The sequence below is a fragment of the Physeter macrocephalus genome, chromosome 1 (assembly GCF_002837175.3).
Source record: "Physeter macrocephalus isolate SW-GA chromosome 1, ASM283717v5, whole genome shotgun sequence".
Taxonomy (NCBI): Eukaryota; Metazoa; Chordata; class Mammalia; order Artiodactyla; family Physeteridae; genus Physeter; species Physeter macrocephalus.
In genome coordinates this window covers 85,265,674-85,288,548 of record NC_041214.2, presented here as the reverse complement: position 1 = coordinate 85,288,548, position 22,875 = coordinate 85,265,674, and the positions used below count along the sequence as shown (strand labels likewise).

Below are 22,875 nucleotides of genomic sequence, written 5' to 3'. Positions count from 1 at the left end.
TTGATTTGAGTCTTCTCCCTTTTTTTCTTAAGTGTTTATCTTCTCAAATAACCAGCTTTTAATTTCATTGATCTTTGCTACTGTTTCCTTCATTTATTTTTCATTTATTTCTGATCTGATCTTTATGATTTCAGACCAGAGCTTGCTGGCCATTGGGTGGAGCTGGGCTTTAGCACTGAGACAGAGATCTCTGGGAGAGCTCTTGTCGACTGATATTATGTGGGGCTGGGAGGTTCTGGTGGTCCAATGTCCTGAACTCAGCTCTCCCACCTCAGAGGTTCAGATCTGAACCAGGCCAGAGCACCAAGACCCTGTCAGTGACATGGCTCAGAAGAAAATGGAGGAAAAAAGAAAGGAAAAAAAATTATAAAAATAATGAAGTAAAAAATTATTAAAATAATAATTTAAAAAAGAAAAAGAAGAGAGCAACCAAACCAATAAACAAATCCACCAATGATAACAAGTGCTGAAAATGAAACTAAGATAAACATAAAAATCAGAAACAAATCAGTCGCAGGCAAAAAAACCCCAAGTCTACAGTTGCTCCCAAAGTCCACTGCCTAAATTTTGGGATGATTCGTTGTCTATTCAGATATTCCACACATGCAGGGTACATGAAGTTGGTTGTGGGGATTTAATCCACTGCTCCTGAGGCTGCACAGAGAAATTTCCCTTTCTCTTCTTTGTTCGCACAGCTCCTGGGGTTCAGCTTTGGATTTGGCCCTGCCTCTGCTGTAGGTCGCCTGAGGGCATCTATTCTTCTCTCAGACAGGACGAGGTTAAAGGAGCAGCTGATTTGGCGGCTCTGGCTCACTCAGGTCGGGAGGAGGGAGGGATACGGTAGTCATAATTGGAATGCAGGGTGAGCCTGTGGCAGCAGAGGCTGGTGTGATGTTGCAACAGCCTGAGGCGTGCCGTGTGTTCTCCCAGGGAAGTTGTCCCTGGATCATGGGGCCCTGGCAGTGGCGGGCTGCACAGGCTCACAGGGAGGGGGTGGTGCAGATAGTGACCTGTGCTTGCACACAGGATTCTTGGTGGCTGCAGCAGCAGTGTTAGCATTTCATGCCCGTCTCTGGGGTCTGAGCTGATAGCCATGGCTTGGGCCCGTCTTTGGAGCTCGTTTAGGTGGTGCTCTGCCTTCTGTGGGCAGACAGGGAAGGAATCCCCTCTCCTCACATACTCCAAAACAATGGTCTCTTGCCTCTTCAACAGCTCCAGACTTTTTCCCAGACTCCTTCCCTGCTAGCTCTGTCACACTAGCCCCCTTCAGGCTGTGTTCACGCAGCCAACCCCAGTCCTCTCCCTGGGATTCGACCTCCAAAGCCTGAGCCTCAGCTCCCGGCCCCCACCTGCCCCGGCAGGTGAGCAGACAAGCCTCTTAGGCTGGTGAGTGCTGGTCGGCACTGATCCTCTGTGCAGGAATCTCTCTGCTTTGCCCTCTGCACTCTTGTTGCTGCACTCTCCTCTGTGGCTCTGAAGCTTCCCCCTGCCTACTCCCTGTCTCCGCCAGTGAAGGGACTTCCTAGTGTGTGGAAACTTTTCCTCCTTCACAACTCCCTCCCAGAGATTCAGGTCCTGTCCCTATTCTTTTGTCTCTGTTTTTTCTTTTTTTCTTTTGCTCTACCCAGGTACGTGGGGATTTTCTTGCCTTTTGGGAAGTTTGAAGTCTTCTGCCAGCATTCAGTAGTTGTTCTGTAGGAGTTGCTTCACATGTAGATGTATTTTTGTTGTATTTGTGGGGAGGAAGGTGATCCCCACGTCTTACTCCTCTGCCATCTTGAAGGTCCAGAAGTTAAGGAACTTGTTTTAGATCACACTGATGGTAAGTGGCAAGGCAATAATTGGAGCCGAACCACTGGACATAAAGGATCATATGCTTTTTACTTTATTGACGTATAATTGGATTACAATAAACTGAGCACATATAAATTCTAAAATATGTCAAGTGTATACCTGTGAAACCATCACCACAATCAAGAGGACTGAAGCCCTAACTCGTAACCACTAGGCAGCAGCTTCTCCGTGTTAATACTAGTCCTTCCCTTGGCTTCACTAGATCAGTGTCATTCCCATCCTATATGACAAGCAGTCAGATATTTGAAGATGACCAACTTGTGCTTCCTCAAGCACCTTTATGAGTTTCTGCAAATGCATTTCATGGGACATAGCTGAGTTTCTCTTATCAGTTTGTTAACCCTCTCATATGTATTTTGCCCAGGTAATTGGATATTTGGATGATTCTTCAATCTGCCAAAAGCCATGCAGCTATTGTCACAGAGTACACAGTCTGGCACCAGGCCTGTAGGTGACAGGTAGCAGTGCCCACAGCAAGGCCCAGGTAGGCAGGTTCAGTGGCCAGGGTTCAGATGCCTCTGGCTTAGCCTGGCCTGCTCTGAATGCTCTCGTCCTAATAGACTGATATCCTTCAACCAATCAATTTGTTTGTGTTTATTTTAGAAAGATTAATACAATTATTTTATTTCATTATTTTTTTATCCTTATCGAAGTATGGTTGATTTACAATATTATATTAGTTTCAGCTGTCTAGCAGAGTGATTCAGTATTTTTTTTTTTTTTTTTTTTGCAGTACGCGGGCCTCTCACTGTTGTGGCCTCTCCCATTGCGGAACACAGGCTCCGGACGCGCAAGCTCAGCGGCCATGGCTCACGGGCCCAGCCGCTGTGCGGCATGTGGGATCTTCCCAGACCAGGGCACGAACCCGTGTTCCCTGCATCGGCAGGTGGACTCTCAACCACTGTGCCACCAGGGAAGCCCTATTCAGTATTTTTATAGATTATATTCCACTTAAAGTTATTACAGAATAATGGCTGTATTTTCCTGTGCTGTGCAACATATCCTTGTTGCTTATCTACTTTATACATTGCAGTTTGTATCTCTTAATCCTGTACCCCTATCTTGCCCTTCCCCGCTAAAATAAAATTATTCAATTGTCTTTTTTTCCAATTTTATGTATGTATATGGAATAAATATACGAATAATATTTATAAATATGTTTTGTATTTATATATATGTTTTGTATTTATATATACATGTATTCCATATAAAAATTTTTTTAGGGAAGAAAAAATTCCCAAGTACAGTTATCCTCAACTTCCACTAATTTTTCCTTTAAAAATATTCTTATAACTCGTCTGACACTAGACTGGGCATGTATACTTTATCTTATTTATCCTTACAAGCACCCGCTAGAACAGAGTAGTAGTAGCATTCTATTTCACAGATGAAAAACTGAAGCTTAAGGTAATTCAGTAACTTGTCAAATTTTCCATCACTATTACATGGTAGACTCATAATATAAGTTGTCTGATTCTACGGTTGGAACTAATTTCAGTGCATTAAGGATTTGGGAGGTGAGTGGCCGAGGAGAACAGGAAACAGTGGCTAAAATCCCAGGTGCAAGGATTTCTTTGATTAAATACCTTCAAATACATCACATCACACACACAAATATATATATTTTCTGCTTTTACAAAAACAGGATTATGTTCCACATAGTGTTCTATAACTTAACTTGGCAGTTTATGTATCATAGACAGCTTGCCATGACAATAGATCTACCTTATTTTTTATTTTCCGTTTTTAAAAAAAGTAGTACAAGCACAACATAACCCTACTTGCCAAAAGTGTAGATGCTGTGTTTCCACTCCCAGGGATTCTGATTCGGTAGGTCTGGGCTGGGAGGCTGCATGGAGTCTAGAAGAGTTCCCAGATAACCGACAGGCACCCCTGGTAAAGAACTTCTGTTCTTGTAGGTGCCCCCTGTAGAATGAATGGGATATAAACAAACATAGCAGCAACAAAGCAGGCAGCCAATGACAAGTGTCCTGGGGCCAGAGAAAGACTAAAGGGAGAAAAAGCCACTCAGTTCCCAGTGCGAGGAGAGGTACAGGGACGTTCCTGTGGCAGACGTGGGAAGAAAGTGATGTTTCATGGGGCATTGCACAGGAGGGCAGTGACAAGACAGTGACAGCCCCCAAACACCTGTATTAGAACAGAGATCGAGCTGGAAGCTGGGCGAGTTATTTTAAAGTTGCGTTTGCATGGAAAACTCACTTTTTCCTTAGATTGTTAATTTGAGATGCTTGGGCAGTGTTAGTGGAGGGTTTGGGAGAGCTAAAGACCTCAGCGAGCCTCCTTTGATGCCATGCTATGGAGGGGCGGGTCTGAGTACTGGGAGTGCATCAATTCCAATTTCCACTCGTGTTCCCATCAGGAAATAACACTTTCCATCACCGATTTGCTTAGTGCATTGGAAGACATATGTAAGATGAACAAATAAAAGCTCTGAACTTCATGAGGCCTTCATTTCAGTCTCTTCTCCCTCCCCAGATATCACTGGTTGATCCACTTGAGAGTGTCCTCCCGTCTGTGCAGGGTCTTAGTTGCTGATGAATGATGAAAGTGATAACTAGCATAAGTCATCCCAAAGTGGACATAAGGGAGGATGGTAAACAGGGAGCCCCAATAGCCAGTCCCAGTTTTGCCTCTCTCTCTCCATCTCCATCAAGGACCTGTTCTTGATTCCCACTAGGAGTCTCAGCCCTGTTCCTGGGTCATCCCATGGCACGGGTACCAAACTCAGCCCAGCCTCACTCTCCACCACTCAGCCCCAAGTCACACTCCCCACCAGCCTGACTGGAGGCAGTGTCCTGATTCTGCAAATTGGGCTTCTGCCTAATTCCCAAACATAAGATCCCCTGTGGGTACTACTGTTCCCAAGTTCCTGTCTGGCAGCCTGCCTCCACCCCCAGATCCTTCCTAGTAGTAAGGACTAACCTTTCTCTTGCCAGGCTCCTACCCGGAATTGGAACACTGCCCCAGGCCCAAAGTCTCTGGCTGGGCTTGGCCACTAGAGGACAGACTCCAGAGCCAGCTTCCTGTTTGGATTTCCAAATATCACCTGCCCCATATTCCTCATGGCTGGGCTTAACTGCTTGTTGGAAATGTTTCCACTTCTGTCTTTTTTTTCTTTTTTGGCAGTGCCATGCAGCATGTGGGATCTTAGATCCCTGACCAGGGATCGAACCCAAGCCCCCTGCATTGGAAGCACAGAGTCCCTTCCACTTCTGTCTTATGGCCTCCCTTCTCTTGGCCAACTGCTCTCCTGAGCTGTAAGCAAAGATTGCCATAAACTTCAACTGCTAGATTGAACTTACTTTGTTAGCACCTGTAATTCCATCAGTTCCCCAACTACAGATATTTACTCCATTGGGTGTGTCCACATCCTCTCTATCTTGCCTGAGTAGTTGGATACACCCTACAATTCTGTGATATGGCTATGACTTTACACAATTAGTGGATTCTGCAAACATTCTATTTAAATCGAACATTCCAAATGAAATCCTCTTTTAAATATGCTAGAGAGACTGTTCAAAGAATCCTACTCTGATTCCTTTTCAAAAAGTGAGTAGAAATATGGTGCAGTGTAAAGTACCTTATATAAGACGAGTTCTTTATTTGAGGCCCACCTCTCATAGACTGTGACCTGAGAACATCATTATACAGTCTTCCTGGAACTTCTTCTTCACCTGAGAAACAGTGAAGTTAATTTAGTAATTTCTTAGGTCCAGTCTAGCTGTAGCAGTCTGTGATTCTTAATAGTTATACCTTAACATGCATTGTTTTGTCCATTCAAAATTTCAGGTTAGGGGACTCCCTGGAAGTCCAGTGGTTAAGAGTCCACACTTCCAGTTCAGGGGATGTGTGTTCGATCCCTGGTCGGGGAGCTAAGATCCCACGTGCACTGCGGTGCGGCCAAAAAAAAATTCAGGTTAGAAGTTCTCAAAATTAAGTACACTGGCATGAAGTTTCTGTCTGAGAATTTACTCTTTGGCTTTTGTTTTTGTAGACTGTCCTTAATGATCTGGTATTGTCATAATAGTTGCCGAATAAAATACGCTTCACAGACGGGAAGCTGCCTTACCTCCAGAAAGGAGCTTTTTAGTTTTTATTTTTGTAAATAACAGAAAGCTATTTACAAAAAGCTTTTTTTTTACAGAAGGGGGGCTCTTCTGAAGGTGGACCAATGGGCCCCCCAAAGTCACCCTAAAGAAGGTCAGAACCCAGTGCCAAGCAGGGATAGTTGAGAGCAATGCTTCTGAGCAGTAGAGACAGTGTTAACCTGTTCTTTTCTTCTGTAATTAATGGGGAGGCCCTGTATCTTTATATTAGACCCTTTCATCTAGGGGTTGCTAAATGTTTCACAAATGTTAATTAATTCAGTGAAACTTCACATTGCCACCTTGAGGCAGGTAATTCCTCTTCGACACGTCACATCTTTGCTTGCTCCAGTGTCATCCACAGATTATGCATTAATGCAGATTAGGATAATTAATAATAAAACCTTGAGTTTAGATAAAGCTCTGGAACTAAAGATCTCAAGCACTTGGCAAATAACCAGATTTGAGGCAGGAGGACTGAAGAGGAAGTTTGAGGCAGCTCATTGCCAAAGATGACAAGCAGATACATTGTGCTCATTTCGGGTTCCACTCCATGTTGAGGACACATGACCTTGAACAGATCTTTGTGACCCCTTTGTGACTCAGTTCCTACAGCTCTCAAGTGGGGGCAATAATACTACTCATCTTCATACTTCATAGAAATGTTTCAAGGAATAGTGTTTGTAATATGCTGTGGAGTTCTCAGATGAAAGGTGGAAATTAACATATGATGAAACATTATCACCACTTATCTTCACACTATCTAAGTGGGTTAGGTATGTGAAGTAGCCACATCCCCACAGTCCCAGCAGAAACCAGAAATGCCATTATTTCCATTTAGCATTTATTATATACAACCAAAGAGGTTGAGAGGTGCTCAGGGCAGCAGAGATGCTCCTGGGATAAATGAAAGCAAGTTGAGATACCAGATCAGAAAAGAGGTAGCTAATTTTTAGTTTTCTTTTTTTTTTCTTTTCCATTCTTATTTGAGATGGAATATTTGAGACGCAATGGCTGAAGCAACATTTCCTCTTGGGCATTCCTCTCAATTCTAAGTTATCAATATATGCATATTATTCAGATTCCCAAGAATGGGCTCACTTGCAGGTACTCCCCTGGGCCTTTGTTTTCACTCTTCTTTGTTAGAAACATTTCCTCTATCCATCTCCATTTATCTAGGCTGGTATAGAACTCCCCACATCCATAGTCTTCCTGGCCTAACTTCCTACCTGAGCTTCCTCTGACACTCCTTTGTGATTAGCACTTGTTTTGGAATTCATATTTTGGTGTTTGTCTTGCTTCTTAATAGACTTAGCTCTTCCAGGGTGTATTTTATTAATTTACATTCTTCATCTAGTACAAGACTTGGCACCCTGAAGTTAATCAAATAAGTGTTAAATAAATGAATGAATGGTCTCTCTCAGCAAAATGTCAAGGCTCGAATTTAGACCACACCAAGTCCACATCTGCTACTCTCACCATGTCATATCACACCCTGTGAGGCACATATAGTGTAGAATAGAAATTTTGAACAGGCAAAATTAAGGGAAAGAGAGACTGATTTAAATAATAAACTTCCAACTCCTTTGGGTAAATTCCAAGGAACGTGATCACTGAATCATATGGTAAGAGATTTAATCTTGTGAAATATTCCCAACCTGTCTTCCAAAGTGACTGTACCATTTTACATTCCTATCAGCAATGAGAATTCCTGTTGCTCCACATCCTTGCTGGTATTTGGTGTTGTCAGTGTTCCAGATTTTGATCATTTTAATACGTGTGTAGTGACTGCTCATTGTTATTTTAATTTGCAGTTCCCTGATGACACAATCAAATGAGTTGATTATAAATAACAAACCCAAAAGATATTTACCTAAATTGTTTTCTTGGTTAATTGCTTTAGCCCTGACTATTAAATTTTTTGTTCCTAAACGTTTGTCCACACAAAAATCTGCACGTGAATGTTTACAGCAGCCTTTTTCATAGTGCCCAAAACTTGGAAGCAACCAAGTTGTCTTTCGGTAGGTGAATGGATAAATAAACTGTGGTGCAGCCAGACAATGGAGTATTATTCAACTCTAAAAAGAAATGAGCTATCAAGCAAGGAAAAGACAAGGAGAAACTTAAGTGCATATTACTAAGCGAAAGAAGTCAATCTGAAAAGGCACCTTATTGTATGATTCCAACTATATGACATTCTAAAAGGCAACAATATATGGAGACAGTAAAACAATCAGCGATTGCCATGGGTCATGGGAGAGTTAGGGATGAATGGGGGAGCAGAGAGAATTCTTAGGGCAGTGAAACTACCCTATGCGATACTACAGTGGTTGAAACCCGCAGAATGGACAACATGAAAAGTGAACTCCAATGTAAACTGTGGACTTTGAGTAAGAATGATGTGTCAATCAATGTAGGTTCAGTTGGTAACAAATATACAATTCTGGTGGGGGATGCCAATGGGGTAGGAAGGATATGTGTTTTTAAAGAGTATATGGAAAATCTCTGTACCCTCTGCTCAATTTTGGTGTGAACCTAGAAGTGCTCTAACGAAAGTCTATTGAAATTTATTTAATATTAACATTTATTTAATAAATAATAATTAACTTTCAAACAATGTTCTAAAGGGAAGTAGAAGATTTAACTTAGAGGGTTCAAAGAAACTGTCTATATACACATAATATTGTTTAGAAAGACTGGGTTACTTTAGAACTTGCTTGTGCAATGATCTGTATAATATTTAAGCACAGCCTGATCGATAAAAATATGCAAACTTTTATCAGTTTGTCTTCACTGACATCATTACTCATTGTATTAAGCCCAGACTCAGGCCTCAAATTCAAGACTTCCATGTAATGATCTTGATCTCTATTTCCTGCCATATCTCACTCCCTTATTCCTCACACACACCCTGGCTGCAGCAAAGGTGATGGACTTATTCTGGACCAGCCCGTGTGTTCCTCCTTCTGATGGCTCCCTTGCTTTAGATGCTCTTTCCTATGGCCCACTTCCAGTGTAGGCCCCAGCACTCCACCTATTGAAAACTTTTCTGTCTGTTTTCAAGGCCCTTCTCAAATGCTCCCTTCACAAAGAGGCTCTCCTGGTCATATAGATGTAACATCCCTCACAGAGCACTTTGATTATGCCACATGAACCTATAGTAGCCGTGTTAGCCTAGTAACTAGGACCATGGACTGGGAGAGCTGCGTTGCCATGACCAAATACTCACTCTTCACTAATTATTTATTTTCTGTGCTGGTGTTTCCATGTCTGCTAAGTGGGGAGGATCATAATACTACTGACTACAGAGGTCATTGTAAGGATTGTGAATGTGTGTGTAAAATGCTCAGAATAGTTCCTGGTATATGGACATGTTCTGTAAGTGTTTCCTTTCCCATGGAATCTAGCTCGGTTTCTGGGTAACACTCATGCCTGCGGACTCACAGTGCTGAACGAGGAAGGAGGCTGCCCACAAGCCATGTGGCTGTAGAGGCACTTGGACATTTTACCATTAGAACTTTGGGAGAGATGTGAGGAAACACTGTTTCAAAGTCTTCTTTCTCCTGGACCATGCTGTTGAAATGATTTTCTATTGGTTCCTAGTTTTCATAAACATTTTTTACGTTCTCAGGGACTGATTTTGCTATTCAAGTTTGGCTTAAGTACTGTTAATGGCGTAACCAGATCTGTTTAATGAGGTAAGTTCGTGTGCAGTTTTCCCTGAGATTCTTAATAAATTACACACTCATCTTAACCCCACAGTGGTGCAGGAATTGCCAAGTTTATTCAGGAACCCAGCCAGAAGGAAACAGTGCAGGAATTACCAGTTATAGACAATAGAATGAAACACTTCTCTCTCACTTGCCGACTAGCACCGGTATAGTTTTACCGCTTCACATAGAAACATTCCTCAATCCCCATAAGTTGAGATAAAGTTTAAAATCTTCTTATTTCACTATTTTCTCTGCTAAATATTTAAATGACTCCTCTTAGAGCTCTAAAATGTTACTTTTTTGAGACATAGTTTTTTATTGAGATATAATTCACATTCATAAAATCTACCCTTTTAAAAAGTATACAATTCAGTGAGTTTTAGTATATTCACAAAGTTTGGTTGCCATAACCGCTATCTAATTCCAGAACATTTTCATCCCCCTGAAAAGAAACCTCATACTCCTTATATTTTGATCTTGTGATAAAATGGTTATTTACGTGGTTAAGTGCTGATAATTTTTAGAAATTCAGAGAACTGCATGTATGTATAATATAGTAATTAATATTACAATAGGTTACTTTTTAATGTTTATCTTAGTTATACTTTACCATTTGCTCAATGTTTTACACACACACACACACACACACACACACACACACACAGACACTTTAGTCTTGGTCTTGTTAGGGTTTTTCATATCAGGTTGGGAATATCAGTGCCCACATTTGTGCATAGCTTGAAGGAGAGAGGGTGGACATAGTGAAGGTAAAAATAACTCTCCTTTATTGAACACATGCTGTTTCCCGAGCACTATCCCTCATATAACAGTTTTAGGAGGTAAGTTCTATTATCATCTTTATTTTACATGTGAGCAGATGGAGGCTTCTAGAGCTGATAAAACTTGTTATCCCCAGGTGGCATAACTAGGAAAGTCCAAATCTGAACCCAGGCCCTCCAAATTCAGAGCACATGCCCTTAAACACTGTGCTCTACTGACTGCTGTTAAATTGGATGTTTAGTTTAATTATAACAACAGCCCTTGATCAGAGCTGTACGGTACATTTCCCCAAACCCTCATTCAATTCCTCCAATTACTGGATGAGAAGAGCCAGTTCTTTCAGGTTAAATGATCACATGGCGAGGCCAGCGCAGATGAGCAGCTGCATTTTTTTGTTTTTTTTTCCCAGAGCGGACATGGATGTGCGTTCCCCTCCACCATTCTGGGACTTCTGACAGTTATCTTAGACTTCTGTTCCAGCTCTCATAATAACGAACCACATTTTATCACATTTGTTTGCATATTTGAATCTCGACATCAGTCTGAGGGTGGCAAATATGACTTGATTTATATATGTAGGCCCTGTGCTCAAATCATGTGACTTGAATGAATGTGTGAAAAAAAACACGAGTCTAGACTCCTTAAGAGTTTAACCACCAGTATTTAGTGAGAGGAGACTACACAGAATAGCTTGGTTACACCTTTGGTCTTTTTTCTGCAAGTTTCTCAAAAAAGTAAACAATTCCACATACACATTAAGTGGAATGTGTTTTGCACACAGAGGAATGCGATTTCAAATACCTTTTGAAGAGGATTAGTCACAATTTGTACCTTTGGTAAGCAAAATGAATGAGGATCCGATTAAAAGCCGATGGATTGGGGCTTTCATTAATCAAATACATTCTGCAGCTCTGTTAGCCTCCTTCCCACCCCAGTTCCTTGTGAATAAATCTGGGAGTCCTTGTGCCTGCTCCCCACTCCTCGGAGAGGTCCTGCCAGCTCTGCATTGTCCCGCTGGATTTGCAGTCAGATGTCTTCTGCTGGCAGGCACTGTGCAGGCAATGAGTTCTTTCCCTGTATGCTGGACACAAAAAGATCAGCATGGGAACAGCAGCCTCCTTTGGGACAGCTGCTCAGAGAGAATGCAGTTAGCCAGGAGCCTGCAGAAATTCCTCCAAGCAGAGGGTGGCTCGTAGGAGGAGTTCAGTTTGCCAAGTACTGTCATTTGCTGAAAGAAGGTGTGTGTGCTCCAGAAGGAGTTTTAACCTGGAGGATCATTAAGTCTTTCAGTCCGCTGGTGAGAGGCGGTGGCTGGGCAAGTTCAATTCGTCCTGGACGCATCTGCTCCAGAAGGTCAGGGAGGAGTGGAATCACTTTTCCATGGGGGACCACTTTGAGAAGGGCCAGCAAGCTTTGCTCAATGAAGGAGAAGAGAATGAGATGGTAAGATTCTAGCCACATTCCCCCTCTTTCCATTCCCACTCCCCAGCCTCCAATACTCACACGCACACACACACACTCATACACACGCACACGCGCACACTCATACACACGCGCACACTCATACACACGCTCTTCTCTGCGATTTGATTCTGGCATTATGTGAGAAAAGGTAATGTTCAAGAAATCTTTCTTTCTCATAAATGTAACCTCTGACAGCAGAAATTTGCTAGGATGGAATATATTGTGTTCGTTTTATCAAGAATGTTTTGAAGTGAAATTGAAAGGGAGAGAAGTACAATGTCCCTTCATGATATGTTTTTGAGACTTATCAGTATAGCAAGTTCTGTTCAAAACGTCTAATAATTTCAGCAAATCCCTAATGTTGGGAGCAGCATATTCCCTGATAGGAAGAAGTAGCACACCTACAGCGAAGTAGGAGGGGAGCTGGGGTTCTGACCTTCTTCTCTGCTCACATATCTGTGTTCACAAAGACCGTTGGACAGGGAAAACATATAAAATATTAACAGTTATCAGCCTACATGCATTTCTCTTTACTTCGAGAATTTTACTTGTAGCTCCCTACATACAGATTGGTTTCAGAAAGATTTCTGGAGTTCACTGTCTCTTTTAATTTAGATGTGTTCCCATCTGAGAAACTGTAGGAAAAATCAAAGATGATTCTTATGCTCTTGCTGAAATTAAAGCTGTATTTCTCAATTACAATATAATCAAGAGAGAGTTAGGAATGTGTACTTCTGTTAATAAGGCTGTTCTGCTAATTGTGTAAGCATAGACTTTCATGTCAGTAATGGTGTAATTAAAATGCTAAAATGTGAAGCTCTCATTCTACAGTAACACTTTTATCTTCCTGGAATTAATATATAAATAACAAACCCCAAAGATATTTACTTAAAGTGTTTTCTTGGTTAATTGCTTTAGCCTTGGCTATTAAATTCTTTGTTCCTGAACTGGTCTTTCAAGTCTAATCTGCTTACCTGTTCCTATAGCAACAACATTTTTTTGGACCTTCAAGAGTAGATGCCTTCTGCTATCAAAGCTGAAAAAATTATAAGGGAATCAAAGTCACCCAAGTTCACGTGACTTTCTTAACCATCTCCTTACTTCTTTTGGGTTTGACCACCAAATGACAGTTGCCTTTAGGCCCTACACAAATGTCACCAGAAATGACCTTCTGACCCACGTTGGATATCATCCTTATTTCTCCAGAGTGTTTTCTCTATATTAAGAGAATTAAGAGAAATCTCTGTATTAACTTGAAAATTTGATCCTCATCTTGAATATTCTTCACCAGAAGGCAGTCTCCTGCTCTCTACTGGTTTTTTAAATTCTCCCTCAAATCCTCAGATGGAAACACACCTACTCTTTTCCTGCACACTCATTTCTTCTCTTCCACAATTTGTCATTCAAGAGTCTTGAAGAATCATCTACTTTCTGCCAAGGCTTTCCTAGCTCAAGGGAAACTACTACCCCCTTCTTTAGCCTACGTATCCTAGTGAAGCAGTGTGGTTAATAGTTCATCTTCATAATAGCATCACCCAGTCAATGCATCAGAGTGTCAACTTAGTATTGCATGCAGCTGAAAGCCCAGTTAGTAGAGGGCCTTTGACAAGGAAAGGACACTGTGTTTTCTGGAGAGGAGTCATCTGGCCGGTAGTCTCGGTGGAGATGCAGCAATTAGTATGCGCTCTTGAGCTCTCCATCCTGCTCTGTCTGGAGAAACCTGGCCACCTGCCTGTTGCTGTGTCTGACACTCTGTCCCTTTTAAACTCATTACTCCATTCCCTTCTCCCAGAGCAGTAAGCTTCAAAAATTAGCAGGATATCTTACATGTATGCCATATATATTTAGAAATTTTTAGTTTACCAATAGTTTCTTGACTACTAGCTAACTTGGTTTTCACCACACCCTGTGAGGTAGGTGCTATGCTTCCCACCTGAAAGAGGAGAAAACTGATACACTGAGAATTTGCTCATCTAAGGTTACATCAACCATGAGGACCAGGAGCCGAGACCCCACGTAGGTTAAGTTGGTAGACCTGAGCATAGCCTCCTGATGCCTTCCTCAGCTTTTGCAGAGGATATAGCACTCTTAATAGGAGAACACACTTCCTCCCTGATAAAACAAAGCTTAGATCCATCTCATCCGCTTAGATTTCCCAGGATCTCTTGTTGTACATGATTTGTATTTCCTGAGTCAGTCTATCTCGTTTGGCCTCAACGTTAATTCCTTTTAGCAAATCAAAATTGTCTAGAAATGTGTCACACCAAAGTGTTTACAGTTTCTTGCTTTCTAATATACACTCTTTGGACCTTTGCAGAAGTCATTCCTCTGATGATAGAAATGACTGCAAGTTTCAAGAGAAAACAGCATTCTAGGGTTTAGCCCTCATGTCAAATAAAGAAGAACAGAATATTTCCATGCCTAATGATGCCTGGAACTATCTTCCACTCTAGAACTAATAAAACAGGAACGAAAGAGACACTCTAGGCGACCTGAAAGTAATATCCTTAAGTGCAAAATGAGATAGGAGCCAATGGAAGAAAGACCTTGTTAGGAGAACAAGGCAGGAAAGAGGAGAAATTGACCTTGTGAGAAGGTTCACCCAGATGACTGCCTCTGAAAGTCCTCAAAGAGGAGACCATCTCCCAGACAGCACCAAAATGGGATCAGAGACCAGGCTCTCACTAGCTTCAGGCTAGCCACTTGCCTGCTCTAGCCTCAGTTTTTGTAGCTGTAAAATGGGAGTTGTCCTTCTTACTTTACCTGTCTCACAGGGCTCTTATGAGGATCAACTAAGACGGCCTATGTGGAATTGTCTGAAGAAGTATAAAATTCTGGAGAAGCATAAGCTGAGGTCTATGCAAAGATAGAAGGAGTGAGGGCTTCAGCAATTAACCAAATGAATGAATACTACCCTGCCCACCCATCCCCCATGAGGTCATCTCTTCTCATTAAATAATGATAAGTGAGGAATATATACTTGTATTCACAAGCTATAGAGACCATTTATAAATGGAGAGGAGCTGAGTTACTTTATAACCTGCTTTGTAGTGCTTACTTTGGAAAACACCTACCAGTCTCAGGACTTAGTGTCCTTATTTGTAGAGGGAGAGTGTAAGATGGGCTGGGAGCTCAAATTCCTTTGTATTCAGATGTTGCATATTTACATTTTGAAAGGCTTTAGAAACACTGAGTGCTCATTTCCTTATACCATGACTGAATAAAGGTATGATTTAATTGATTCAAATTTTACTCACCATTATCTTTAGTTATACTCTAATGAAATCAGACTGTTTTTGGGGAAGTGTTTTGTTACAGCTAGACTTGTTTTAAAAGTTGTGTTCTCTGATTTCTTTCTTTCCTAGATTTTCACAAATAAGAAAGAAAAAAAAAACCTTGAAAATTTTTTCTGATTATAAAGGTAACATGTGTTTACTATAAAAATATTGAAATGACATATAAAGGTCTAAAGAATGAAGTAAATATGATTCATGAACTTTCCACCCAGACATGATCAATATTATTATATTGGTGACTCTCCTTCCAGACATAAAATATGCATATACAAAACATCACTTTCTAATATTTTACTACATTTTAATATTATCTATACACTTATGATTATTTGTATCTGTTGTATCCATATCATGGAAATACTACATAATTGTATGTTACTGTACATCTCTTCCCAAATCTTCATTCAGTCATGTCACATTAGTACCTTGAAATGAATAATGTTGAGAGTATTTATGCCACAGAAATCGGTAAGTGCTACAGAGAGCTTCTACCTGCCCCATCTGAAGGCTTGCTGTTAAATACCTACCAGCACACCACAGCACATATTATTTCTTCAAGACTTCCCTTTTTACCCCCATACATGTCTGAATAGAATAAGAATATTGTGTTTGGGTATCATCCATTTATTTGCACTATGCACCATGCCAAAACAAAAGACAATCAATCACAATCTATTCTTAAAAGAATGTGCACCACCTATTTACAAATACGTATTTTTTTTAAACAAAAAATGGAGTCATTCCATTTATACTCTTTTTTAAAGCTGGCTTTTCATTACACTTAAAATATATTAGGGACATATTTTCCTTTTGATATTTACAGCTCCATATAACCATATTAATGTTTAAATTGTGTTTGGATGGACTATGCTATACTAAGCAAATCTCTCGTGTTACTCACGTCATTTCTAAATTTTTTTGGCTGTGATGGACAACTTGGTGCATATGTTTTAAAATATTTATCAGATCATTTCCTTAGGATAAAGTCCTAGAAAAAGCACTGCTGCAATAAAGGGGATGTGTGTTTTAAATTTTGATTGATACATTGCCCTACATTGCCCTCCCTAAGATTGCGGTTGTCCAAAAATATACTCTGACTAGCAGTCTGTTTTTGAGAATACTTGATTTCTCTACCATACTTGCCAATGTTGAGCATTATCAGTATTTTTGACTGGCTCATCTGGAATGTGAAAATGATACTTTATGGCGGAATTATTTTTCATTTCCTTAATTTGAAATTGATCACATCGCTATACGTTTCTTAGCATTTTTTCTTTACTAGAATATATTAATGCTATCACTGATGTTATATCAACCAGTAGACTGGGTAACTAAAAACTAGTGAATGTGGAAAAGCAAGAGGTGGCGCAGTGGTTGAGAATCCGCCTGCCGATGCAGGGGACCACGGGTTCGTGCCCCGGTCCAGGAAGATCCCACATGCCGCAGAGCGACTGGGCCTGTGAGCCATGGCTGCTGAACCTGCGTGTCCAGAGCCTGTGCTCTGCAACAGGAGAGGCCACAACAGTCAGAGGCCTGCGTACTACAAAAAAACAAAAAAAAACCCAGTATGATATTGGCACAAAAACAGACATATAGATCAACGGCACCAAATAGAGAGCCCAGAAATAAACCCACACATCTATGGTCAATTAATCTTTGACAAAGAAGGCAAGAGTATACAATGGAGAAAAGATAGTCTCTTCAACAAGTGGTGTTGGGAAAGCTGGATAGCCACATGTAAATCAACGAAGTTAGAACACTCCCTCACACCATACACAAAAATAAACTCAAAATGGCTTAAAGACTTAAATATAAGACATGACATCATAAAACTCCTAGGAGAGAACATAGGCAAAACATTCACTGACATAAATCTTAGCAATATTTTCTTAGATCTGTCTCCCATGGCAATAGAAATAAAAGCAAAAATAAACAAATGGGACCTAATCAAACTGAGAAATTTTGCACAGCAAAGGAAACCATAAACAAAACCAAAAGACAACCTATACACTGGGAGAAAATATTTGCAAACAAATAGTCGTGACAGATAAGGGCTTAATTTCCAAAATATACAGACAGCTCATATGACTCAATATAAAAAAAACCCAAACAACCCAATGAAAAAATGGGCAGAAGACCTAAATAGACATTTCTCCAAAGAAGGCATACAGATGGCCAAAAGGCACATGAAAAGGTACTCAACATTGCTAATTATTAGTGAACTGCAAACCAAAACTACAATGAGATATCACCTCGCACAATCAAAATGGCCATCCTCAAAAAGTCTACAAATAATAAATGTTGGAAAGGGTGTGGAGAAAAGGAAACCCTCCTACATTGTTGGTGGGAATGTAAATTGGTGCAGCCACTATGAAAAACAGTATGGAGTTTCCTTAAAAAACTAAAAATAGAGTTACCATATGATCTGGCAATCCCACTCCTGGTCATATATCTGGAAAAGATGAAAACTCTAATTTGAAAACATACATGCATCCCAATGTTCATAGCAGCACTATGTACAATAGGCAAGACATAGAAGAAACCTAAGTGTCCATCAACAGATGATTGGATAAAGAAGATGTGGTTTATACTCACACGCACACACACACACTCATACACACGCACACGCGCACACTCATACACACGCTCTTCTCTGCGATTTGATTCTGGCATTATGTGAGAAAAGGTAATGTTCAAGAAATCTTTCTTTCTCATAAATGTAACCTCTGACAGCAGAAATTTGCTAGGATGGAATATATTGTGTTCGTTTTATCAAGAATGTTTTGAAGTGAAATTGAAAGGGAGAGAAGTACAATGTCCCTTCATGATATGTTTTTGAGACTTATCAGTATAGCAAGTTCTGTTCAAAACGTCTAATAATTTCAGCAAATCCCTAATGTTGGGAGCAGCATATTCCCTGATAGGAAGAAGTAGCACACCTACAGCGAAGTAGGAGGGGAGCTGGGGTTCTGACCTTCTTCTCTGCTCACATATCTGTGTTCACAAAGACCGTTGGACAGGGAAAACATATAAAATATTAACAGTTATCAGCCTACATGCATTTCTCTTTACTTCGAGAATTTTACTTGTAGCTCCCTACATACAGATTGGTTTCAGAAAGATTTCTGGAGTTCACTGTCTCTTTTAATTTAGATGTGTTCCCATCTGAGAAACTGTAGGAAAAATCAAAGATGATTCTTATGCTCTTGCTGAAATTAAAGCTGTATTTCTCAATTACAATATAATCAAGAGAGAGTTAGGAATGTGTACTTCTGTTAATAAGGCTGTTCTGCTAATTGTGTAAGCATAGACTTTCATGTCAGTAATGGTGTAATTAAAATGCTAAAATGTGAAGCTCTCATTCTACAGTAACACTTTTATCTTCCTGGAATTAATATATAAATAACAAACCCCAAAGATATTTACTTAAAGTGTTTTCTTGGTTAATTGCTTTAGCCTTGGCTATTAAATTCTTTGTTCCTGAACTGGTCTTTCAAGTCTAATCTGCTTACCTGTTCCTATAGCAACAACATTTTTTTGGACCTTCAAGAGTAGATGCCTTCTGCTATCAAAGCTGAAAAAATTATAAGGGAATCAAAGTCACCCAAGTTCACGTGACTTTCTTAACCATCTCCTTACTTCTTTTGGGTTTGACCACCAAATGACAGTTGCCTTTAGGCCCTACACAAATGTCACCAGAAATGACCTTCTGACCCACGTTGGATATCATCCTTATTTCTCCAGAGTGTTTTCTCTATATTAAGAGAATTAAGAGAAATCTCTGTATTAACTTGAAAATTTGATCCTCATCTTGAATATTCTTCACCAGAAGGCAGTCTCCTGCTCTCTACTGGTTTTTTAAATTCTCCCTCAAATCCTCAGATGGAAACACACCTACTCTTTTCCTGCACACTCATTTCTTCTCTTCCACAATTTGTCATTCAAGAGTCTTGAAGAATCATCTACTTTCTGCCAAGGCTTTCCTAGCTCAAGGGAAACTACTACCCCCTTCTTTAGCCTACGTATCCTAGTGAAGCAGTGTGGTTAATAGTTCATCTTCATAATAGCATCACCCAGTCAATGCATCAGAGTGTCAACTTAGTATTGCATGCAGCTGAAAGCCCAGTTAGTAGAGGGCCTTTGACAAGGAAAGGACACTGTGTTTTCTGGAGAGGAGTCATCTGGCCGGTAGTCTCGGTGGAGATGCAGCAATTAGTATGCGCTCTTGAGCTCTCCATCCTGCTCTGTCTGGAGAAACCTGGCCACCTGCCTGTTGCTGTGTCTGACACTCTGTCCCTTTTAAACTCATTACTCCATTCCCTTCTCCCAGAGCAGTAAGCTTCAAAAATTAGCAGGATATCTTACATGTATGCCATATATATTTAGAAATTTTTAGTTTACCAATAGTTTCTTGACTACTAGCTAACTTGGTTTTCACCACACCCTGTGAGGTAGGTGCTATGCTTCCCACCTGAAAGAGGAGAAAACTGATACACTGAGAATTTGCTCATCTAAGGTTACATCAACCATGAGGACCAGGAGCCGAGACCCCACGTAGGTTAAGTTGGTAGACCTGAGCATAGCCTCCTGATGCCTTCCTCAGCTTTTGCAGAGGATATAGCACTCTTAATAGGAGAACACACTTCCTCCCTGATAAAACAAAGCTTAGATCCATCTCATCCGCTTAGATTTCCCAGGATCTCTTGTTGTACATGATTTGTATTTCCTGAGTCAGTCTATCTCGTTTGGCCTCAACGTTAATTCCTTTTAGCAAATCAAAATTGTCTAGAAATGTGTCACACCAAAGTGTTTACAGTTTCTTGCTTTCTAATATACACTCTTTGGACCTTTGCAGAAGTCATTCCTCTGATGATAGAAATGACTGCAAGTTTCAAGAGAAAACAGCATTCTAGGGTTTAGCCCTCATGTCAAATAAAGAAGAACAGAATATTTCCATGCCTAATGATGCCTGGAACTATCTTCCACTCTAGAACTAATAAAACAGGAACGAAAGAGACACTCTAGGCGACCTGAAAGTAATATCCTTAAGTGCAAAATGAGATAGGAGCCAATGGAAGAAAGACCTTGTTAGGAGAACAAGGCAGGAAAGAGGAGAAATTGACCTTGTGAGAAGGTTCACCCAGATGACTGCCTCTGAAAGTCCTCAAAGAGGAGACCATCTCCCAGACAGCACCAAAATGGGATCAGAGACCAGGCTCTCACTAGCTTCAGGCTAGCCACTTGCCTGCTCTAGCCTCAGTTTTTGTAGCTGTAAAATGGGAGTTGTCCTTCTTACTTTACCTGTCTCACAGGGCTCTTATGAGGATCAACTAAGACGGCCTATGTGGAATTGTCTGAAGAAGTATAAAATTCTGGAGAAGCATAAGCTGAGGTCTATGCAAAGATAGAAGGAGTGAGGGCTTCAGCAATTAACCAAATGAATGAATACTACCCTGCCCACCCATCCCCCATGAGGTCATCTCTTCTCATTAAATAATGATAAGTGAGGAATATATACTTGTATTCACAAGCTATAGAGACCATTTATAAATGGAGAGGAGCTGAGTTACTTTATAACCTGCTTTGTAGTGCTTACTTTGGAAAACACCTACCAGTCTCAGGACTTAGTGTCCTTATTTGTAGAGGGAGAGTGTAAGATGGGCTGGGAGCTCAAATTCCTTTGTATTCAGATGTTGCATATTTACATTTTGAAAGGCTTTAGAAACACTGAGTGCTCATTTCCTTATACCATGACTGAATAAAGGTATGATTTAATTGATTCAAATTTTACTCACCATTATCTTTAGTTATACTCTAATGAAATCAGACTGTTTTTGGGGAAGTGTTTTGTTACAGCTAGACTTGTTTTAAAAGTTGTGTTCTCTGATTTCTTTCTTTCCTAGATTTTCACAAATAAGAAAGAAAAAAAAAACCTTGAAAATTTTTTCTGATTATAAAGGTAACATGTGTTTACTATAAAAATATTGAAATGACATATAAAGGTCTAAAGAATGAAGTAAATATGATTCATGAACTTTCCACCCAGACATGATCAATATTATTATATTGGTGACTCTCCTTCCAGACATAAAATATGCATATACAAAACATCACTTTCTAATATTTTACTACATTTTAATATTATCTATACACTTATGATTATTTGTATCTGTTGTATCCATATCATGGAAATACTACATAATTGTATGTTACTGTACATCTCTTCCCAAATCTTCATTCAGTCATGTCACATTAGTACCTTGAAATGAATAATGTTGAGAGTATTTATGCCACAGAAATCGGTAAGTGCTACAGAGAGCTTCTACCTGCCCCATCTGAAGGCTTGCTGTTAAATACCTACCAGCACACCACAGCACATATTATTTCTTCAAGACTTCCCTTTTTACCCCCATACATGTCTGAATAGAATAAGAATATTGTGTTTGGGTATCATCCATTTATTTGCACTATGCACCATGCCAAAACAAAAGACAATCAATCACAATCTATTCTTAAAAGAATGTGCACCACCTATTTACAAATACGTATTTTTTTTAAACAAAAAATGGAGTCATTCCATTTATACTCTTTTTTAAAGCTGGCTTTTCATTACACTTAAAATATATTAGGGACATATTTTCCTTTTGATATTTACAGCTCCATATAACCATATTAATGTTTAAATTGTGTTTGGATGGACTATGCTATACTAAGCAAATCTCTCGTGTTACTCACGTCATTTCTAAATTTTTTTGGCTGTGATGGACAACTTGGTGCATATGTTTTAAAATATTTATCAGATCATTTCCTTAGGATAAAGTCCTAGAAAAAGCACTGCTGCAATAAAGGGGATGTGTGTTTTAAATTTTGATTGATACATTGCCCTACATTGCCCTCCCTAAGATTGCGGTTGTCCAAAAATATACTCTGACTAGCAGTCTGTTTTTGAGAATACTTGATTTCTCTACCATACTTGCCAATGTTGAGCATTATCAGTATTTTTGACTGGCTCATCTGGAATGTGAAAATGATACTTTATGGCGGAATTATTTTTCATTTCCTTAATTTGAAATTGATCACATCGCTATACGTTTCTTAGCATTTTTTCTTTACTAGAATATATTAATGCTATCACTGATGTTATATCAACCAGTAGACTGGGTAACTAAAAACTAGTGAATGTGGAAAAGCAAGAGAAACTCTTTTTGAACTTCCAAGTCATTTGTGGGAACAGCAAGAAGTTAGTGCCACGGGCACATAATATAGCAGCAGGGTGGTGTGTGGCCTTTGCCACATTGGAAGTCCTGTTGCGCCTTCAGCGTGAGCTAGGGGCATCTGTCCTCTGCAATTATTTGGCTCACTTTGATAGCTGATGTTGGCCTTTTCTTCCCTAACACCAGGGAGCAAAAGCACCTCCCCCCACCTCAATAGCTACTTATTTATTATGCTCCATGAGCACCTCCGAGTTGGTTGCCAATGTTAACTAGTGAACCCACAGATCTCATAGTGGAGGAATTGTGTTCAGACTGAGACATTTTGTCAGTTGAAATGTTCAGGAAGCTGGGCCACTGGCCAAGTCTAGGGTCTTTATTCTTGATTCATTGCTGCAGAACTCCCATGAAGTCAACTCATCTTTGATTGAAACTCTTGAAAAGTACGATT

At 40.1% G+C, this 22,875-nt stretch overlaps 1 protein-coding gene across 1 annotated transcript in view; it reads left to right on the top strand.

The window, feature by feature from the left end:
• The first annotated feature begins 11,833 nt into the window (after positions 1-11,833).
• Positions 11,834-22,875, top strand: part of ATP13A4 (ATPase 13A4) — a 152,765-nt gene continuing 141,723 nt past the window's right edge. The window contains exon 1 of the mRNA XM_024124313.2: positions 11,834-11,896. Within this exon, the coding sequence (XP_023980081.2) occupies positions 11,834-11,896 (63 nt within the window). The remainder of the gene's footprint in view (positions 11,897-22,875) is intronic.